The sequence below is a fragment of the Sapajus apella genome, unplaced genomic scaffold (assembly GCF_009761245.1).
Source record: "Sapajus apella isolate SASKATOON/1434 unplaced genomic scaffold, GSC_monkey_1.0 scaffold17, whole genome shotgun sequence".
Classification (NCBI taxonomy): Eukaryota; Metazoa; Chordata; class Mammalia; order Primates; family Cebidae; genus Sapajus; species Sapajus apella.
The window spans coordinates 28,151,522-28,173,990 of NW_022436957.1; the positions used below are offsets into that span (position 1 = coordinate 28,151,522).

General features: G+C 37.7%; 1 protein-coding gene across 10 annotated transcripts in view; it reads right to left on the reverse strand.

The window, feature by feature from the left end:
- DMD (dystrophin) overlaps positions 1–22,469 on the reverse strand; it is a 2,282,798-nt gene that overhangs the window by 1,531,560 nt on the left and 728,769 nt on the right. For all 10 annotated transcript variants that reach the window (XM_032285804.1, XM_032285805.1, XM_032285797.1 and 7 more), the window contains one exon: positions 19,233–19,383. In XM_032285804.1, coding sequence (XP_032141695.1) covers positions 19,233–19,383 — 151 coding nt within the window. The remainder of the gene's footprint in view (positions 1–19,232; positions 19,384–22,469) is intronic.

The following is a 22,469-nucleotide window of genomic DNA, read 5'->3' on the forward strand; positions in this document are numbered from 1 at the left end:
GAGTACTACCTCCCCGAAGAACAACAAGACAAGGATACCCATTTTCACAGCTCCTATTTAACATAGTACTGGAAGTCCTAGATAGAGCCATCAGGCAATAGAAAGAAGTAAAAGGCACCCAAATTGGGAAAAAGAAAGTCAAACGATGTCTGTTCACTGATGATAGGATTTTACATCTAGAAAACCCTAATGACTCCACTAAAAGGCCCCTATATTTGATAAATAACTTCAGTAAAATTTCAGGATATGAAATCAACGTAAGAAATCGGTAGCAAAGACCAAAAGAGAAAAAAGAAAGGTATTACGTAATGGTAAAAGGATCAATACAATCAGAAGAGCTAATGATCCTAAATATATACACCCCCAATAGAGGAGCACCCAGGTACATAAAGCAAGTTCTTAACAACCTACAAAGAGACTTAGACTCCCACACAATAATAGTGGGAGACTTTGACACTCTACTGTCAATATTAGACAGATCAATGAGACAGAAAATTAACAAAGATATCCAGGACTTGAACTCAGATCTGGACTAAGCAAACCTAATAGAAATTTACAGAACTCTTCACCCCAAATCATAGAATATACATTCTTCTCAGCACCACATTGCACCTACTTTAAAACTGACCACATAATTGGAAGTAAATCACTCCTCAGCAAATGCAAAAGAACGGAAATCATAACAGTCTCTCAGACAACAGTGCAATCAAATTACAACTCGGGATTAAGAAACTAACTCAGAACTGCACAACTTCATGGAAACTGAACAACTGGCTCCTGAATATCGACTGGATAAACAATGAAATTAAAGTAGAAATAAAGATGTTCTTTGAAACCAATGAGAATGAAGACACAATGTACCAGAATCTCTGGGACACATTTAAAGCAGGGTCTAGAGGGAAATTTATAGCAACAAATGCCCACAAGAGAAGCAAGGAAATGTCTAAAATCGACACCCTATCATCAAAATTGAAAGAGTTAGAGGAGCAAGATTTAAAAAAACTCAAAAGCTAGCAGAACACAAGAAATAACTAATATCAGAGCAGAAGTGAAAGAGACAAACAAAAAAACCCTTCAAAAAATCAATAAATCCAGGAGCTAGTTTTTTTGAAAAGATAAACAAAATAGACAGACTGTTAGCCAGATTAATAAAAAAGGAAAGAGAGAAGACTCAAATAGATGCAATAAAAAATGATAAACGGGATATCACCACGAATTCTACAGAAATAGAAACTACCATCAAAGATTACTACAAACAAATCTATGCACGTAAACCAGTAAACCTGGAAGAAATGGATAAATTCCTGGGCACTTGCAACTTCCTGAGCCTAAACCAGGAAGAAGTTGAAACCTTGAATAGACCAATAACAAGGGCTGAAGTTGAGGCAGCAATTAATAGCCTACAAACCAAAAAAGCCCAGATCCAGATGGGTTGACAACCAAATTTTACCAGACACACAAAGAGGAGCTGGTACCACACCTTCTGAAACTTTTCCAAACAATCCAAAAAGAGGGAATCCTTCCCAAATCATTTTATGAGACAAACATCATCCTGATACCAAACCCGGCAGAGACTCTACAAAAAAAGAACAGTTCAGGCCAATTTCCATGATGAACATAGATGCAAAAATCTTCAATAGAATACTGGCAAACTGATTGCAACAGCACATCAAAAAATTTATCCATCATGATCAAGTAGGCTTCATCCCGGGGATGTAAGGCTGGTTCAACATATGCAAATCTGTAAAGGTAATCCACCACATAAACAGAACCAAAGGTAAAAACCACATGATCATCTCAATAGATGTAGAGAAGGCCTTCGACAAAATTCAACAGCACTTTACGTTAAAAACTCTCAATCAACTAGGCACAGACAGAACATACCTCAAAATAATGAAAGCTATTTATGACAAACCCACAGCCAATATCATACTGAAGGGGCAAAAACTGGAAGCATTCCCTTTGAAATCTGGCACTAGACAAGGATGCCCTCTCTCATCACTCTTATTCAATGTAGTATTGGAAGTTCTAGCCAGAGCAATCAGGCACGAAAAAGAAATAAAGGGTATTCAATTAGGAAAGGAGGAAGTCAAATTGTCTCTATTTGCAGACAACATGATTGTTTATTTAGAAGACCCCATCATTTCAGCCCAAAATCTCCTTAAACTAGTAAGCAACTTCAGTAAAGTCTCAGGATACAAAATCAATGTGCAGAAATCACAAGCATTCCTATACACCAATAACAGACTAAAAGAGAAACAAATCATGAGGGAACTTCTATTCACAACTGCTACAAAGAGAATAAAATACCTAGGAATACAACTAACAAAGGATGTAAAGGACCTCTTCAAGGACAACTACAAACCACTGCTCAAGGAAATAAGAGAGGACACAAACAGATGGAAAAACATTCCATGCTCATGGTTCAGAATAATCAATATTTTGCAAATGGCCATACTGCCTAAAGTAATTTAAAGATTCAATACTGTCTTCATTAAGCTACCTATGACCCTCTTTACAGAACTGGAAAATACCACCTTAAACTTCATATGGAACAAAAACAGAGCCCGCACAGCCAAGACAATCCTAAGCAAAAACAACAAAGCTGGAGGCATCATGCTAGCTGTCTTCAAACTATACTATAAGGCTACAATAATCAAAACAGCGTGGTACTGGTACCAAAACGGAGATACAGATCAATGGAATGGAACAGAACAGAGGCCTCAGAGGCAATGCCACACATCTACAACCACATGATCTTTGACAAGCCTCACAAAAACAAGAATGGGGAAAGGATTCCCTGTTTAATAAATGGTGCTGGGATAACTGGCTAGCCATGTGCAGAAAACAGAAACTGGACCCCTTCCTGACACTTTACACTAAAATTAACTCCACGTGGATTAAAGACTTAAACATAAGACCTAACACCATAAAAACCCTAGAAGAAAACCTAGGCAAAACCATTCCAGACATAGGCATAGGCAAGGACTTCATGGCTAAAACACCGAAAGCATTGACAACAAAAGCCAAAATAGACAAATGGGACCTAATTAAACTCCAGACCTTCTGTACAGCCAAAGAAACTATCATTAGAGTGAACTGGCAACCAAAAGAAAGGGAAAAAATTTTTGCAATCTACCCATCTGACAAAGGGCTAATATCCACAATATACAAACAACTACAACAGATTTACAAGAAAAAAACAAACAAACCTATTCAAAAGTGGGCAAAGGATGTGAAGAGACACTTTTCAAAAGAAGACTATATGAGGCCAACAGACATGAAAAAATGGTCATCATCACTGGTCATTAGAGAAATGTAAATCAAAACCACACTGAGATATCATCTCACACCAGTTAGAATGGTGATCATTAAAAAATCTGGAGACAACAGATGCTGGAGAGGATGTGGAGAAAAAGAAACACTTTTACACTGTTGGTGGGAGTGTAGACCAGTTCAACCATTGTGGAAGACACTGTGTCCATTCCTCGAGGACCTAGAAATAGAAATTCCATTTGACCCAGCAATCCCATTACTGGCTAAATATCCAAAGAATTATAAATCTTTCTATTATAAAGACACATGCACATGTATGTTCATTGCATCACTGTTTACAATAGCAAAGAGTTGGAACTAACCTAAATGCCCATTAATGATAGACTGGACAAGGAAAATGTGGCACATATACACCATGGAATACTATGCAACCATAAGAAACAATGAGTTTGTGTCCTTTGTAGGGGCATGAATGAATCTGGAAACCATCATTCTCAGAAAACTGACAGAAGAACAGAAAATCAAACACCATATGTTCTCACTCATATGCAGGTGTTGAACAATGAGAACACATGGGCAAAGGGAGGGGAGCATCACAAACTGGGGTCTTTTGGGGGGACTAGGGGTGGGACAGTGGGGGGTAAGGAGGTTGGGCAGGGATAACATGGGGAGAAGTGCCAGATATAGGGGAAAGGGGGATGGAAGCAGCAAACCACATTGCCATGTATGTACCTATGCAACAATTCTGCATGATCTGCACATGTACCCCAGAATCTAAACTAATATATATATACACACACACACACAGACACACACATACACACACACACACACACACACACATATATATAAAAATTTGTGGGTACAGAGTAGGTGTATTTATATGGTACATGAGATGTTTTGATACAGGCATGCAATGTGAAATAATCACATCATGGAGAATTGAGTATCTATTACCTCAAGCATTGCCCTTAGTTTTACAAGCAATCCAATTATACTTTTAGCTATATTAAAATGTACAATAAGTTATTATTGACTATAGTTACTCTATGATATGATCAAATTGTATGTCTTTTCATTATTTCTAACTATAATTTTTGTACCCAATTAGCATCACCACCTCCTTTCCACTACTCTTTCCAGTCTCTGATAACCATTCTTCTACTCCCTATTTCCATGAGTTCAATTGTTCTAATTTTTAGATCTCACAGACAAGTAAGAACATATTAGATGTTTGTCTTTCTATGCCTGACTTATTTCACTTAACAAGACCTCGGAGGATCCAAGATGGCCGTTTAGGAACTGCTCAGGATTGCAGCTCCCAGTTAAAGCGCAGAGGGTGAGTGGACGCTGCATTTTTATTGCCCACAGACTAGGAAATTCCCAGGCGGAAGAGCTCCACAGGTCACCAGCACGGCTGTTTCGGCCAGCGCGGCTGTGCCGGCCAGCGCCGCTGCTCTGCCCCATGCGGCTGCTTTGTCGGCACCCCAGAGCAGCGGTTCTCCGTACAAAATACACCGGTCCGGGGGCCCTTTTGGCTGGCGATTGGAGCCATGGGAAGTCACTAAAAAGGCGACTGAGCAGGGAACCAGGACAGTAGATTCCAGGGCAAAAAAAAAAAAAAAAGCGCCACAAACCTCAGTGCCACTGTTTAAGCCAGCACAGTGAGTGGCTGCAGGGGAAAACAAACAGACCCCGGCGCCTCTTCAACAGGCGACTGGAACACCAACTTAAAAAAGGCTCTGAGGCAGGGAGCCAGGCGATCAGGCTCGGCTGGTCCCACCCCCACAAAAGACCAGCAACCAGAAACTCTGGATTGAGACTTTCACAGCAAGCACAGCTGAACCTGGGACGGTCCAGCTCTGTGGGGGAGGGGCGTCCGCTGTTACCAAGGCAGCCCGCCACGACAGAGGTAGTCGGCCAATGCTGAGGCAGCCCGCCGTTGCCAGGACAACCCGCCATTGCTGAGGCAGCCCCCCCGTTGCCAAGGCAACCCGCCACAGCAGAGAGACTCCGCCTCAACAGAGGCTGGCCACCATCGCCAAAGCAGCTCTAACTACACCCATATAAACAGGACTGCAAGGAAGTTCACTCGGCAGCTGGGTGGAGCCCACAGCAGCTCAGCAAAGCCTCTACAGGCTGACAGTGACTAGGCTGCCTCCTTGCTGGGCAGGGCAGGTCTGAAGGAAAAGAAAAAGAAGGCAGCAGCATAATGGAAACTCATAAATAAAGCCCTAAATGCCTGGGACAGAGCACCTGGGAACAAAAAGCAGTTTATGAGTTCTGCTGCAGCAGACCTAAACGTACCTGCCCAGCAGCTCTGAATGAACAATAGAGCTCACAGCTCACCATTCGAGCTCCTATAAAGAAGAGACCATCTCCTCAAGCAGCTCCCTGACCCCTATATATCCAAAGAGAGACCTCATAAAGGAGAGATCAGATTGACACTAGGCGGGTATCCTTCTGGGACAAAGCAGAAGAAAACTGGTAACAACCCTTACTGTTCAGCAGCTGCTGCAGGTGATCCCCAGGCAAGCAAGGCCTGGAGTGAACCTCAGCAGACCTACAGCAGAGGGGCCAGACTGTCAGAAGGAAAACCAAGAAACAGAAATAACCTCATCATCAACAAACAGAACGTCAATCTGAAAGATTTGAGACCCAATCTGAAAACCAGCAACTACAAAGTCGACAGGTGGATAAATCCTTAAAGATGGGAAGAAACCAGTGCAAAAAGGATGAAAACACCTGAAACCAGAACACTTCTCCTCCTAAAAGGGATCACAGCTCCTCCCCAGCAAGGGAACAAGGTTGGAGGGAGAACGAGTGTGATGAAATGACAAAATCAGACTTCAGAAAGTGGGTAGTAAGAAACTTCTGTGAACTTAAAGAACATGTTCTAACAAAATGCAAAGAAACTAAGAACCTTGAAAAAAGATTTGACGAAATGCTAATGAGAATGGACAAAATAGAAAGGAATATAAGTGAATCAATGGAGCTGAAAAACGCAACACGAGAACTTCGTGAAGCATGCACAAGTATCAACTGCCGAATTGACCAAGCGGAAGAAAGGATATCAGAGGTCGAAGGTTAACTCAATGAAATAAAACGGGAAGGCAAGACCGGAGAAAAAAGGGTAAAAAGGAATGAACAAAGTCTCCAAGAAATGTGGGACTATGTGAAAAGACCTAATCTACGTTTGATAGGCGTACCCGAATGCGATGAAGAGAATGAATCCAAGCTGGAAAATACTCTTCAGGATATTATCCAGGAAAACTTCCCCAACCTAGCAAGGCAGGCAAACATTCAAGTCCAGGAAATACAGAGAACACCACAAAGATATTTGTCAAGAATAGCAACCCCAAGGCACATAATCGTCAGATTCACCAGGGTTGAAATGAAGGAGAAAATACTAAGGGCAGCCAGAGAGAAAGGTCGGGTTACCCACAAAGGGAAGCCCATAAGACTCACAGCAGATCTCTCAGCAGAAACCTTACGAGCCAGAAGAGAGTGGGGACCGATATTCAACATCCTTAAAGAAAAGAACTTTCAACCCAGAATCTCCTATCCAGCCAAACTAAGCTTCATAAGTGAAGGAAAAATAAAATCCTTTGGGAACATGCAAGTACTCAGAGATTTCGTCACCACCAGGCCAGCTCTACAACAGCTCCTGAAAGAGGCTCTACATATATAAAGGAACAACAAGTACCAGCTCAACTAAAGGGCAAAACAGCCAGCTAGCACCAAAATGGCAGTATCAAATTCGCACATAACAATATTAACCCTAAATGTAAATGGACTAAATGCCCCAATCAAAAGACACAGACTGGCAAATTGGATAAAAAGACAAAACCCATCGGTGTGTTGTATCCAGGAAACCCATCTCACATGCAAGAACATGCAAAGGTTCAAAATAACGGGATGGAGGAATATTTACCAAGCAAATGGAAAGCAAAAAAAAAAAAGCAGGAGTTGCAATTGTCATCGCTGATAAAATAGACTTTAAAGCAACAAAGATCATAAGAGACAAAGAGGGACATTACATAATGGTAAAAGGATCAATGCAACAAGAAGAACTAACGATCCTAAATATATACGCACCCAATACAGGAGCACCCAGATACGTAAGGCAAGTTGTTAATGACTTACAAAGAGACTTAGACTCCCACACAATAATAGTGGGAGGCTTTAACACCCCATTGTCAATATTAGACAGATCAACCAGAGAGAAAATTAACAAGGATATCCAGGACTTGAACTCAGACCTGGACCAAGCAAACCTAATAGACATTTACAGAACTCTCCACCCCAAATCCACAGAATATACATTCTTCTCAGCACCACATCACACCTACTCTAAAACTGACCACATAATTGGGAGTAAATCACTCCTCAGCAAATGCAAAAGAACGGAAATCATAACAAACAGTCTCTCAGACCACAGTGCAATCAAGTTAGAACTCAGAATTCAAAAACTAACCCAGAACCGCACAGCTTCATGGAAACTGAACAACTTGCTCTTGAATGTTGACTGGATAAACAACGAAATGAAGACAGAAATAAAGATGTTCTTCGAAACCAACAAGAATGAAGACACAACATACCAGAATCTCTGGGACACATTTAAAGCAGTCTCTAGAGGAAAATATATAGCAATAAGTGCCCACATGAGAAGCAAGGAGAGATCAAAAATTGACACCCTATCGTCAAAACTGAAAGAGCTAGAGGAGCAAGATCAAAAAACCTCAAAGTCTAGCAGAAGACAAGAAATAGCTAAGATCAGAGCAGAACTGAAGGAGATAGAGACACAAAAAACCCTTCAAAAAATCAATAAATCCAGGAACTGGTTTTTTGAAAAGATCAACAGAATAGACAGACCACTAGCCAGATTAATAAAAAAGAAAAGAGACAATAACCAAATTGATGCAATAAAAAACGATCAAGGGGATATCACCACAGATTCCACAGAAATTCAAACCATCATCAGAGTTTATTACAAACAACTCTATGCACATAAACTAATAAACCTGGAAGAAATGGATAAATTCCTGGACATTTGCCTCCTCCCAAGCCTAAACCAGGAAGAAGCCGAAACCCTGAACAGACCCATAACAAGGTCTGAAGTTGAGGCAGCAATTAAGAGCTTACCACCCAAAAAAAGCCCAGGTCCAGATGGGTTCACAGCCGAATTCTACCAGACATACAAACAGGAGCTGGTACCATTCCTTCTGAAACTATTCCAAACCATAAGAAAAGAGGGAATTCTTCCCAAATCATTTTATGAGACCAACATCATCCTGATTCCAAAACCCGGCAGAGACTCAACAAGAAAAGAAAACTTCAGGCCAATATCCATGATGAACATAGATGCAAAAATCTTCAATAAAATACTGACAAGCCGATTGCAACAGCACATCAAAAGGCTTATCCACCATGATCAAGTAGGCTTCATCCTGTGGATGCAAGGCTGGTTCAACATACGCAAGTCTATAAACGTAATTCACCACATAAACAGAAGCAAAGACAAAAACCACATGGTTATCTCAATGGATGCAGAGAAGGCCTTTGACAAAATTCAACAGCCCTTTATGCTAAAAACCCTCAATAAGCTACGTATTGATGGAACATATCTCAAAATAATAAAAAAGCTATTCATGATAAACCAACAACCAATATCATACTGAATGGGCAAAAACTGGAAGCATTCCTCTTGAAATGTGGCACCAGACAAGGATGCCCTCTCTCACCACTGCTATTCAATATAGTATTAGAAGTTCTAGCCAGAACAATCAGGCAAGAAAAAGAAATAAAGGACATTCAAATAGGAAAGAAGGAAGTCAAATTGTCTCTATTTGCAGACGACATAATTGTATATCTACAAGACCCCATCGTCTCAGCCCCAAATCTCCCGAAACTGATAAGCAAGTTCAGCAAAGTCTCAGGATACAAAATCAATGTGCAAAAATCACATGCATTCCTATACACCAATAACAGACTTAAAGAGAGCCAAATCAAGAACAAACTTCTATTCACAATTGCCACAAAGAGAATAAAATACCTAGGAATACAACTAACAAGGAACATAAAGGACTTCTTCAAGGAGAACTACAAGCCACTGCTCAACAAAATAAGAGAGGACACAGACAGATGGAGAAACATTCTATGTTCATGGTTAGGAAGAATCAATATCGTGAAAATGGCCATACTGCCCGAAGTAATTTACAGATTCAATGCTATCACCATCAAGCTACCAATGACCTTCTTCGCAGAACTGGAAAAAACCACCTTAAACTTCATATGGAACCAAAAGAGAGCCCACATAGCCAAGTCAATTCTAAGCAAAAAGAACAAAGCGGGAGGCATCACACTACCGGACTTCAAACTATACTACAGGGCTACAGTAATCAAAACAGCATGGTACTGGTACCAAAACAGAGATATAGACCAATGGAACAAAACAGAGGTCTCAGAGGCAACACAACATATCTACAACCATCTGGTCTTTGACAAACCAGTCAAAAACAAGCAATGGGGAAAGGATTCCCTGTTCAATAAATGGTGTTGGGAAAGCTGGCTATCCATGTGCAGAAAGCAGAAACTGGACCCCTTCCTGACACCTTATACTAAAATTAACTCCAGATGGATTAAAGACTTAAACATAAGATCTAACACCATAAAAACCCTAGAAGAAAATCTAGGCAAAACCATTCAGGACATAGGTGTAGGCAAAGACTTCATGACCAAAACACCAAAAGCATTGACAACAAAAGCCATAATAGACAAATGGGACCTAATTAAACTCCACAGCTTCTTCACAGCAAAAGAAACAGTCATTAGAGTGAATCGGCAACCAACAGAATGGGAAAAAATTTTTGCAGTTTACCCATCTGACAAAGGGCTGATATCCAGAATTTACAAAGAACTAAAACAGATTTACAAGAAAAAAACTAACAACCCCATTCAAAAGTGGGCAAAGGATATGAACAGACACTTTACAAAAGAAGACATACGTGAGGCCAACAAACATATGAAAAAATGCTCATCATCACTGGTCATCAGAGAAATGCAAATCAAAACAACATTGAGATACCATCTCATGCCAGTTAGAATGGCGATCATTAAAAAATCTGGAGACAACAGATGCTGGAGAGGATGTGGAGAAATAGGAACACTTTTGCACTGTTGCTGGGAGTGTAAATTAGTTCAGCCATTGTGGAAGACAGTGTGGCAATTCCTCAAGGACCTGGAAATAGAAATTCCATTTGACCCAGCAATCCCATTATTGGGTATATATCCAAAGGATTACAAATCATTCTACTATAAGGACACATGCACACGAATGTTCATCGCAGCACTGTTTACAATAGCAAAGACCTGGAACCAACCCAAATGCCCATCGATGATAGACTGGATAGGGAAAATATGGCACATATACACCATGGAATATTATGCAGCCATCAAAAACGATGAGTTTGTGTCCTTTGTAGGGACATGGATGAACATGGAAATCATCGTTCTCAGCAACCTGACAGAAGAGCAGATGATCAAACACCGCATGTTCTCACTCATAGGCAGGTGTTGAACAATGAGAATACACGGACACAGGGAGGGGAGCACTACACATTGGGGTCAGTTGGGGGGAAATGGGGGAGGGACGGTGGGGGGTGGGGAGCTGGGGAGAGATGGCAAGGGGAGAGATTCCAGATGTGGGTGATGGGGAGGAAGGCAGCAAATCACACTTCCACGTGTGTACCTATGCAACAATTTTGCATGTTCTTCACATGTACCCCAAAACCGAAAATGCAATAAAATAAAAATAAAAAAAAAAAAAAAAAACAAGATCTCTAGTTCCATCCATATTGTTGCAAATGACAGTATCTCATTCTTTTTAAAAGGATAGATATCATTTAAAAAAATCAAAAAACAACATGTGTTGGCAAGGATGTGGAGTAAAGAAAATGTTTATACATGTTGGAATGTAAGTTAATATAAACATTATGGAAAACAGTATGGAGATTTATCAAAGAACTTAAAACACAACTATTTGATCCTGCAATCCTAGTACTATGTATATACTCAACAACAACAGCAAAGTATGTTACGTGAAAAAGATAACTGCAGTTGTATGTTTATCATAGCACTATTTACAACAGCAAAGAATCAACCTAAGCGTCCATCAATGATTGAATAAAGAAAATGTGATACGTGTATACACACACACACACACACACACACACACACACACACAAACACACCATAGAGTACTACACAGCCATAAAAAGTATGAAATCATGTCGTTAGCAGCTACATGGATAAGAGCTAGAGGCCATTACCCTAAGTGAAGTAACTTGGAAACAGAAAATTAAATGCCACATGTTCTTGCTTATAAGTAGAATCTAAACAAAGGGTACACATGGACATATAGAGTGGAATAATATAAATTGGAAACTACAAAATATTAAAGGGTGGTAGCGGGGTGAGGGTTGAAAAATTACCTATTGAGTACACTGTTAGCTTTTCAGGTAGTAAATATACTAAAATCCCAGACCCCACCACTATATAATATATCCATGTAACAAACCTGCACATGTACCCCCTGAGTCTATTTTAAAAATCCTTCTAAGACATGGTTATTACTAGAATAAATGAGAGAATACATTATATTCAGCTAGCACAGTGCTTAGTAGAGTTGGTGGGTGGTGAGGAAATGCTTATTTTCTTTCACTTCTGATATCTTCACATTATCCTTCCATTCTTACACTAAGGTGCATGGAAATAGCTCTTTGGGGCATCAGTAGTTATTTCTAATAACTTGGTAATCATATTATGTATATTTAATTATTAAATATTCTCAGCATGCCAGAACTGTAAGACCATTATGTAAAAATATTTTAGTGCTTTTTTAGTCTTACTAGATATGACTTAGATTTTTAATTGTTAAAGTGTACATTATCTTTACTTCCATTGAATAATAGAGTACTACAAGTTTTACTAGAAATCTAGTAGTATTGGAAATCTACCAGAAATTCTGTTTATAACAGAAATATTACACATACTACTCCATAATTAACAATTTTATATTCTTCAGAAAAAGTATCATATTCAACCTTACTTTTTAACATGGTTATGGATTTATGGTCATGCAATTTGTTATCAGATATATTTATATATTTATAAATTGTAAGGGAAAATTACTGCCTTAAAATTCATGTTATCGTATCTGTCTTAGCTTTCTTGTAAAGAAGTTCCCCTGAAATGCATTCTAAAATGTTTTATATAATTAATTGGTTTACATTATTAATTTTGTATTACCTATACCAAAGAACTGGAATTGATTGCTACAGTACTGGTTCAGAAAAATAGAGACACTTTACATGAGACTAACTTAGTAAGTGAAAAATAGGGTCCTTATTTTATTCTACTGCAGAAGTCAGCATCTTCTCATGAGGCAGCATTACAGGAGGAATGAAGTATTATAACTCCCATTAGGGCCTCTAAGATGAAGGAGTCTTGAGCAGGTAAAATTTTCATAGCTATATTGATTTACTTTAAAACAAAGCTGTGACATAGTAATGTTATTGAATCAATACTCAGTAATTTCTAATAAGCTAAATAATAATCTGATAGCTAGAAATACTTGATTCGTAAAATAATACTATGAGCATGGATTTTATAATCATTTTTATTTTAATAATCTATAGCATTACTGTGCAAATATATCCTTGGAATATGATGTCTGTTAATATAATGCTTATGGGAAATTAGATGTCTTCTCAATTAGATTTTAAAAACTGTAACTGAGTATCATGCACCTACTACTACATAGACTGTGTAAGTGTATCCATTTTTACATTAACTTCCAATCATTTATGTCAAAACAATAATGCTACCACTCAAATCAATTTCATGGTCAATGGTTTACCACTATTAAGATATCTGAATATGGTAACACAACAGAGATAGAAGAAGAAAAGTCAGGGATAGAAGACACCAGAGATAATATCACCAGGTAAGCCACTTTATATATTTTTCTATACCTTTATGAACTGTTTTTTTTTTTTTTCTGTACTCACTTTTTATCAAAATTTCATGCTCTTGTCAGAACGTTAGCCATGATGAAGACAGCTTGAGTAATAAAACTAGTCAACATTATCAGAACATCTGTTCTAAAAACATTTACTGAGCATCAATTATTGACTAAGTACTCTGCAAACACAAAGGAAATCTAGCTCTCTGGTTATATTTTTTCTGATTTTATTGTTTATTCTCCTTACCATCATAACCATTAAACTTTCATTAAGCACTTATTAGGGCAAAAGACAGGAAGTAAAGTGAAACTTTATAGCAGAAACAAATAACACGAAATTTTAATCTTGCTAAGTATGAGAGAGAGCTTTTTAAGCACTAAAAGCACAACTTGATTCTGTGACAATGTCAGACTTAACTGAATCACTTATCCTTCCTCCAACTATTACATTTTGCTTTTATATTGCCTATCTTCTTAATTCCAACTCTCAGGTCCCAGTTGCCCAGTCCCAGAGCCTATTATTTTGAGCTTTTTGTTCATTCCTTAAATCTAGCCCTATTGGTTTTGATTTGATCTCCAGAATGCTTCATACCCATTTCTGATTTTTACTGACATTGCTTTCATTCAGGCTCTATATAATTTCTGCAGTATCATCTTAACTTGTTTTCAGGCCTCCTGTTTCTCTGTTCTTTCATTTATCTTACAAGAAATATCATCTTAAATATTAAGTTTTCCTAAATTTCTGCTCTTTCTAGTTTAATTTCTCATAAATAATGGCTTCCTATTACTCATAGAATAACTGTAAATGGCTGAGTCTTTTATATAAGACTCATGATCACCCTCCATGATTAGCCTTACATCCTCCAGCATTAAGTGTACCACAAGATTTCATAAATGACTGGTTTCTGTATTCTTCACAGCACCCGTGTGTTATAATGAGTGATTGTTCAGTGATATGGAATAGAATGCAATGGAATGAAATGAAACGTCAGATCCTTTGGCAGAATTACACCTAAACCTTCTCTGTTACATGAACATCTAGATCATTTTAAAGGTCACCAGATGAGGATATTTCACAATCTTTGCAACCCAAATGTCTGCCTTTAAGTAACCTTCAAGGGAAGGGTAGGTGACTGAGCTTTTAAGAGGTTACTTAGTTTGTATTAATCAGTGTTTCACATACAACCTTCACTGAAGTCAAAATGTAGAGTATATATTTATATCTGCAAATCTTAATAATTTGTAAAGTCTTTGTTGATGATGTCACTGAGATAATGCATCTATGACAAAAGTCTAAATCTTTCAAAAGAATGGAAAACAGAGCTAGTAAACTGAGCTTTAAACTTTATCCCAGTCTCACTGCCAGTAGACAAAAGATTTCACTGTTAAATATTTTCCTTTTGATAAAAGTGCCTTCCAAAATGGCAAGCTTCTTTACTATTAATGAAAGCTCAAGGCTTTTACTTCTCAATAGCATCATGCCACTCCTTTGAGGGAAATCATTTCATTCTTTATCAACATTCACTAATAAAGTCTATCCCTGAAGACAAAAATGACCATCTAGACTTATATGCGACATGTTTTTTCAGAGGGGAATGAGAGGTTCAATTTGTTAACTCCCCAGAATCACTCTTGGGTGCCCCAGATCTAAAGCAAATCTCTAAATTCTCTCCCCAAAGCAGTGTCTATGAAGAATGAATGGGTTCTCCCAAATGTTGCAGCCAATGAACTTTTCTCAGTTACCCTGAGTGAAGAGCTTGGCTACATTTAATAGTAACTGCCATATAGGATCAATTGCTTTACCTTACCTAATTGCCAGATTCTGTAAAAGTGACTTATCTTCCTGGCATTTCACAGTGTTTAAATTTCTAGCCTGCCTCATAATAAAATGCTGTTGAAATGAAGAGAGCAAAGGATCCTGTCACAGAATATACGGAAGCATATCTGTAATATGCACAGTGTACTTGCAAGATTTGCAAACATTTTAATCTTGCCCTCTAGTTGAGAGAGAAAGCAGTTGACCTCTGATCAGAACAGAATTTAAATCAATTCCCAGCAATAAAATCCATATCTTATCTTTAATTTTGTCATCTGCAATCATCTTTAAGAAAAAATAAATGGCAATTGTGCAAGAATTTAATGTCCATCTACACAAAGTTAAAAATAAATAACTCAAGCATTATATTAGGTTAGAAGCTTCGTGATGCAGCAGATGGGAGTTTCTTTAGTGGGTACTCTCAGGTTACTGATGTATTTTGTTGTCAGAAGGAGAAATGTTCTTATTTTCAATGATTTACAATTCTTGGGAAGAAAAGCTGCAAAGTGATTCAAACTTAGTTTGAACTCAGTTACACAAAGGAGGAATATATATTTTTTTATGAAGTGTGTAAAACTAACAAAATGTTCCTTTTAGGCTGTATATAGTCTTAAAACACAATATACTGCACATGTTTCATGTCTAAATAAATTCAACTCTTTGCTAAATTGTTTGATTAGTTAAGTCATCTTCTTCTCACTAAAACTGTTTCCAAGTAACAAAAGAGCATTATAAATTTTCAGGACTTGACAATCTTTCTTAATTATATATATATGAAAAAAATCTTTGCTGCAGTGTGCTCAAGTAGTTAAAAGTAGGAGTTGGAGTTCTCTCTGAGCCAGCAAACCAATGCCTTCTGGCCTCCTGAGGCCCTTCAAATAAATAAACAATTCCTGGATGTAAAATGTTATATAATCAACTTGCGTATAATCTTGTTGCCTTCTTTAGTTTCTAATTTTATCTTCAAGGCAATTTCATACTCATTAGAAATGGCATACTTTCAAGTAACGAACAATCTATCTAAATTTCATGACAATATTAGTCATTTTCCATTTCATTCACATTATATCTTTCAGAAAAAAATACAAAACATTTCAGGTACCTGTCAGAATATTAAGATCCTGGATGGCTTGTCTCACCTTAATGAAGAGTCTGTTCAGCAACCCAAGCTAAGAATTTCCTTCATAGCTGCCCTAAGTTATCCATACCTATGCTAACATTTTCCTTCCACTGCTCTTTTGGAGGCCTTCTTCCTGGCTTTCTCTTTACACTCCAGGCATCCAGCACCAGTGTCCTGCTTTCTGATGTTTAGTGTTACTGGACTAATTGTGGCCTTTCCTAAAATACTTCAAGTTCCAAAAGTGTTGGACACATTAAAACTATGACTGGAAGAAACACTAGAAACAAACTGACTCAACACTTTTATTTCCAAAGTAAAGATAGAGAGAATCTGAGATATTATGTGATTTTGGAAAATGACAATTACAGTTAGTGGCAGAACTTTAACTCAAACTCTGGCTTCTAGTGGGAGAAGGTTGTCTTGGGTGAGATTCCTCCAAAAACACAACCTGAGCAAAAGATTTGGGAACACATGGTTTATTTGGAAGGTGAACTCATAAGGCATTATGAGAGAATGGGGATATGCAGGAAGTTACCTTATGGATATCTGGAGCTCAGTCTTGCTGGGGAATCTGTGAGAGACTGTGGAGAATACACCTTAGGGACAAAGATTCTATTGGATTCCTCTATCAACTTTTACTCCTTATTGGCTAAGGGCAGCTCTGGTGGCACTAATTCCATCCCATTCCTGTCCACCTTCAAACTGGGTGAAATGTTTCTACACAAGAAATGCCATCAGACAGAGAGAAGCCATAGGTGTACATCAGTCTTGTCCAATCCATGACCCAGGATGGCTTTGAATGTGGCCCAACACAAATTTGTAAACATTCTGAAAAATTTTTGGCCAGGTTCACGCCTGTAACCCCAGCACTTTGGGAGGCCAAGGCAGGCAGAACACAAGGTCAGGATTTCGAGAACAGCCTGACTAACATGGTGAAACCCAGTCTCTACTAAAAACATGAAAACTACCCGGGCATGGTGGCATGTATCTGTAATCTCAGCTACTCAGGAGGCTGAGGCAGGAGAATCGTTTGAACTCGGGAGGCAGAGGTTGCAGTGAGCTGAGACTGCACCACTGCAATCCAGTCTGGGTAACAGAAGGAGACTCCATCTCAAAAAAAAAAAAAAAATTGCAATTATTTCTTTTAGCCCATCAGCTATCATTAGTGTTAGCATATTTTAAGTGTGGCCCAGAACAATTCTTCCATTGTGGTCCAGGGAAGCCAACAGGTTGGACGCCTCTGATGTATACAGACACTCTCTGCATGTAACTTCCAGTGGAGGCCAAGGGCAAGAGAGCAGACATAGTGTAAACCAGAGATGTAAATGTTCCACACAGGAAAAGTGGTACAATTAGAGAACTAGCACTGGACCTAACTTATTCATCAGTAATTCAATTAGTATCCATGTGACAAGTTAACGTATCACAGTCACAATTTCAACATAATTATGATATAGTTGGTGTTTTTTTTTCCTTATGGTGTAGCAGATGGGGATTGCCATAGTTATAGCTCTTCTAAAATGCTAGATCTTAAACTGCTGTGGCCAAAGGACTCCTGGAGGTCAGTAATGGTAAGGGCTGACCCCATCTGTCATTGAAACCTGAAGTCATTAAATTAAAAAAAACCTCTAGAACTTAGAAATAAATGTGTATTTTATTGGCATTGAAGAAATGTGAAGCTATATCTGACAGAGTATTATAGAGAGAGAGAATTAAGTTAGGGAAAAAGCAGATTTAGGAGGTATGAGGTAAAGGGGCAGATATTCCCTTTCGAAGCCATAAATCCAAGAACTACCGATCATAAGCAGAGTTGCAGATAAAATAAAGGATACTCAGCAAAATGTGAATTTCAGATAAACAATGAATAATTTGTGACACACACTAAGAAAATTATTTGCTGTTTATCTGAAATTTACATTTAGCTAGGGTTATTTTATTTTTATTTGCTCAATGTGGCAACCCTAATCCTAGGACAACCACAGAGGATCTTCTCTGTGTCGGCATCCTCATGAATTGGGCAGGAACCTGTTTCAACAATAAAACTCAGAGCTAATTTTAATATTTTATAGCATTTATTAAAATGAAGCATCCTCATAATTTTGGATCAGAAATATTATTGTAGAAGTCTCAATCACAGAAAAAAATGCTTTCTGGCAGCAAGGGAGCATAACTGTAAATGTACAAGTAAACTGAAGAAAAAAGATGGAAAAATTAACGCTTAAAAATGTCATATTTTATAGAAAAGCAATGCTAGAGACCCTCATTCATTATCAAGCTTGGCTGGCTTCAAGTTACTATAAATTCAAAGTACGTAAAAAATATATTAGTCTTATTATTTAAATTTGCATTACAAGTCATCTCTGTGAAGGCTTTCTTCCAGGAAAGCAAATTTTTAATAAATCACATACCCTGTATTGTTTTTATTCACAAATATGTTTGATTTCTTTCCCAAATATAAAAATCCAAGTTATGTTATTTTAAAAAACAACAACAAATGTATGCTATAACAAAAATGCCTTAGACTGGGTAATTTATGAAGAACGTAAATTTTATTTTTTCAAAGTGCTAGAGTATGGGACATCCAAGATCAAGGTGTTAGCATCTGGTGAGGGCCTTCTCACAGAGTTTTCACATGGTACATGGTGGAGGGATAAGAGATAGGAGAACACTGTGTGAAGCCTTTTTTTTTTTTTAATAAGGGCCTCGATCCTATTCATGGTGGAGGAGCCCTGATGGATTAATCACCCTTAAATATCCCACTTCTTAATAATATCACCTGAATTTTGGAGGGGATTCATTCAAGCCATTGAAACAAAGATTGCAAAAAAAAAAAATCGGTAAAACTTTTTAAACTATGGCTGACTTTAAGTTTTAATAATCTCCCATCAACCGTGTCATCTGTGTTAATCTACACATTAATACATTACATGTACACATAGGTAATATACACAGAGTTTGCTTTCTATTGGAAAGTATACAACATAAAATATACCTACCTTATGTTGTTGTACTTGGCGTTTTAGGTCTTCAAGATCAGGTCCAAGGGGCTCTTCCTCCATTTTCCTTGTTCTTTCTTCTGTTTTTGTTAGCCAGTCATTTAACTCTTTCAGTTTCTGATTCTGGAGATCCATTAAAACTCTATGCAAACTGAAAATGTGAAAGAAGTCTATTATCAGCTCTTTTAATGAAACATTGCTAAACCTCACAAAGTAAAACAATGAAATTCATAATATATGGAATGTTCACATTTGGAAGTATCTATTGGACATTGAGAAAGATGTAAGAAAAGCCCACAATCAATCACCCCTGAAGCTACTCTTCCTCAGGCCTGTCATAATTCACAAATCCTAAAATGTTTCACATATCCAACTAAATATGAACATGCCAACTGAAGTGCAAACCACCTCTGATAATTGACTTAGTAGCATATTTTCGCAGTTGTTTTTTCACATTCTAATTATTTAATATGTGTGGTGGTTAAGACGGCCACAAATTCTTTGTCAATCTTCCCATCAAGAGATGAGGTATATTTTTCATCCTTGTGAATATGACCTGGCCTTGTGATTTTTTGACCATAGAATATCACGTAACTGACACCACAGCAATTCCAGGTGTAGGCTGTAAAAGAACTGGCAGCATTTCTATATTTTCTCTCTTGTAGCCTAGATTCCATGCTGTAAAGGAGGCCAGGCTAGAGTACTCAATCATTAGAGACCATATGGGAGTGATTCTAGAGGATGAAATATTACCTTAGAAGTGAGTTTCCAGCTCAGTGCAACCCAAGGAGTGACCCCAGCAATAACATTGGTAATAGGAAAACAACCTGGCTGAGCCCTGCTTATACTCGATCTTCAGTGTCATGACACAATTATAAATTGTTTTAACCCATTAAGTTCGGAAGTCATTTGATACACAGAAATAGATAGGTGAAAGGATGCTCCCCCCCCCCAACAAAGATACATAAAATAGTGGGCTGGATAATGAATTTAAAGTCCAAAGGCATAGTTTCACAGCCCAGCTGTAAGCCCTACAAATAAGTTCTTAAATGTTCTCAGTTATATTTCCAGCATCAGGGACATGGGATAATGCTTTGCCTATTAATTATACAACTTTATGTTGAGGATGAAAACATATTAAGGTGAATTCATTAATTCAACCAAAACTTGAGATGCAAATGAGAACTGTTAATGGTTATTTTAAGGGAAATATTCTTTATGAACATCATGCTTAAAGCATTTTCAAAACTATATTCTGAACACTGATCTTATAAAGAGGATATAATTTGAATTAGGAATGTATTATTTTGAATACATAATTTTATTCTAAAATCTTTACTTGAAGTTTTCATTAATCACTACATTTAAACACTCAAAGTGTACACATAGCTGAGAGTGTTTAATATTAACAGACTTGGTTTTCTGGTTGTTTTAAGTTTACAAAAATTAATGAGATTATAATACGAAGAGTTACCATATAACTTGCACTCAGTCTCCCATTTTAACATTTTTTGTTATTACGGAACATTTGTTATAATTAATTAACCAGTATTTGTGCATTATTATTAACTAGAGTCTATATTCTGATTTCCTTAAACTATTTTTTTCTGTTCCAGTATCTCTTCAAAGATTTCATATTACACTCAATTGTCCTGTCTCCTTAATCTGCTTTTGGCTATGGTAGTTTCTCAGAATTTTTCTGGCAGTTTTTGAAAGTGCAGCCCAGACCAGTATTTTGTAGTATGCCTCTCAGTGGGGATTTGTCTGATTTTATTTCCTTATAATTAAACGGCGTTTTTTTAAAGACTACAGAGGTAATGGACCATTTTAATCACGTTTTATCAAGCATATATACTCTCAGCATAACTTATCAATGTTAACTTTGTCTACCTGGCTAAAGTGATAGGTATGACATTTATTCACTATAAAGTTAATCTTTTCCCCTCTTTTTATACCGTTTTTAAATAAGAAAGTCACTACACACAGCCCCCATGGAGTGGGGAGTTATATTCCCTCTCCGTGGGGGCAGAAAAGTTACATAAGTTATTTGGGTTTTTTTTCTGCATTGGAGATTTGCCTCTATTCCTCCATTTATTTATTTACAAAATTACTTATTTATACAGCATGGGCTCATGTATAGTTATTTTATACTTTGGGCTAAATCCACTATTAGTTTTTCCTTTAGGTTTTGCTCAAACAATTCCAGCTTTGAACACTGGGGGCTCTTGTACTTGGCTTCTTTGACATATCCCATCAATATGATTTTTGTTTAGGGTGAGGGAGTGGAGTTGAGCATGTTCTTACTTTCTGGCACTACAAAATGCTCCAGGCTCATTTGCTATATTCCCTTTCCTAGTTTTAGAATCATCCATTTCTCCACAGCGTTCTGGTTCCTTTTTTGGGGGAGTAGGGGTGGGGGTGGGTAGAATGTTACTGGAAACCATGATCCTGGAACCCAAGATCCTGTTGCTAGGTATGCTCATCGCTTCTGTGGTATTGTAGCTTACAGGACCTCTAGGTTGACAGAAAGGTGTGGATGTGTGAGTGTGTACTTAACCATAAATACATCTATATGTAATTATCTAATATATATTAAGCTAAATTGGAATTTATCCATCTCTCTCCACCTTGTGGCTTCTGTCCCTTGCTTACCTGTCAACTATCTCCTCAACAGTAAGAACCTGACTTAAAGTAAAAGTTTTTATAAGAAACTCAAAAATGATTTATTTAAACTAGAAGATGAGATGGCCCCTGTTCCATGTTTGGCTCTTCAGGCTGCTGAATCCACAGACAGAGAAAGAGGTTACCACACAGAACCTAAACACAAAGGATCCACTGAGTTGATCCTATAAAATAGGGGCAAGTAGGACTACTTCAGAGAACTAGGGGCATTTGCCAGGAGTTTCTTAGTATCCCCATATACAATAATGTTAACCAATAAAGAAACAGAAGATGCTTGATCAATATGGAACCACTAATAATATGGTTCTTTGGAAAGATGAATTTCATACTCCCACTAAGGTCAAAGTCTGAAACTAGAAGAAATTCTTCCATAGTAATCAAGACAGCACTGTATTGGTATAAAACAGATGAAAGGAACATAATAGGGAACCCAGGAATAAATCCAGGCATTTGCAGTCAACTGATTTTTGACAAGGGTGTCAGGAACACACCACTAGGAAAGGACACTCTTTTCAGCAAATGCTACCAAGAAAAGTAGAAACCTACATGCAGAAG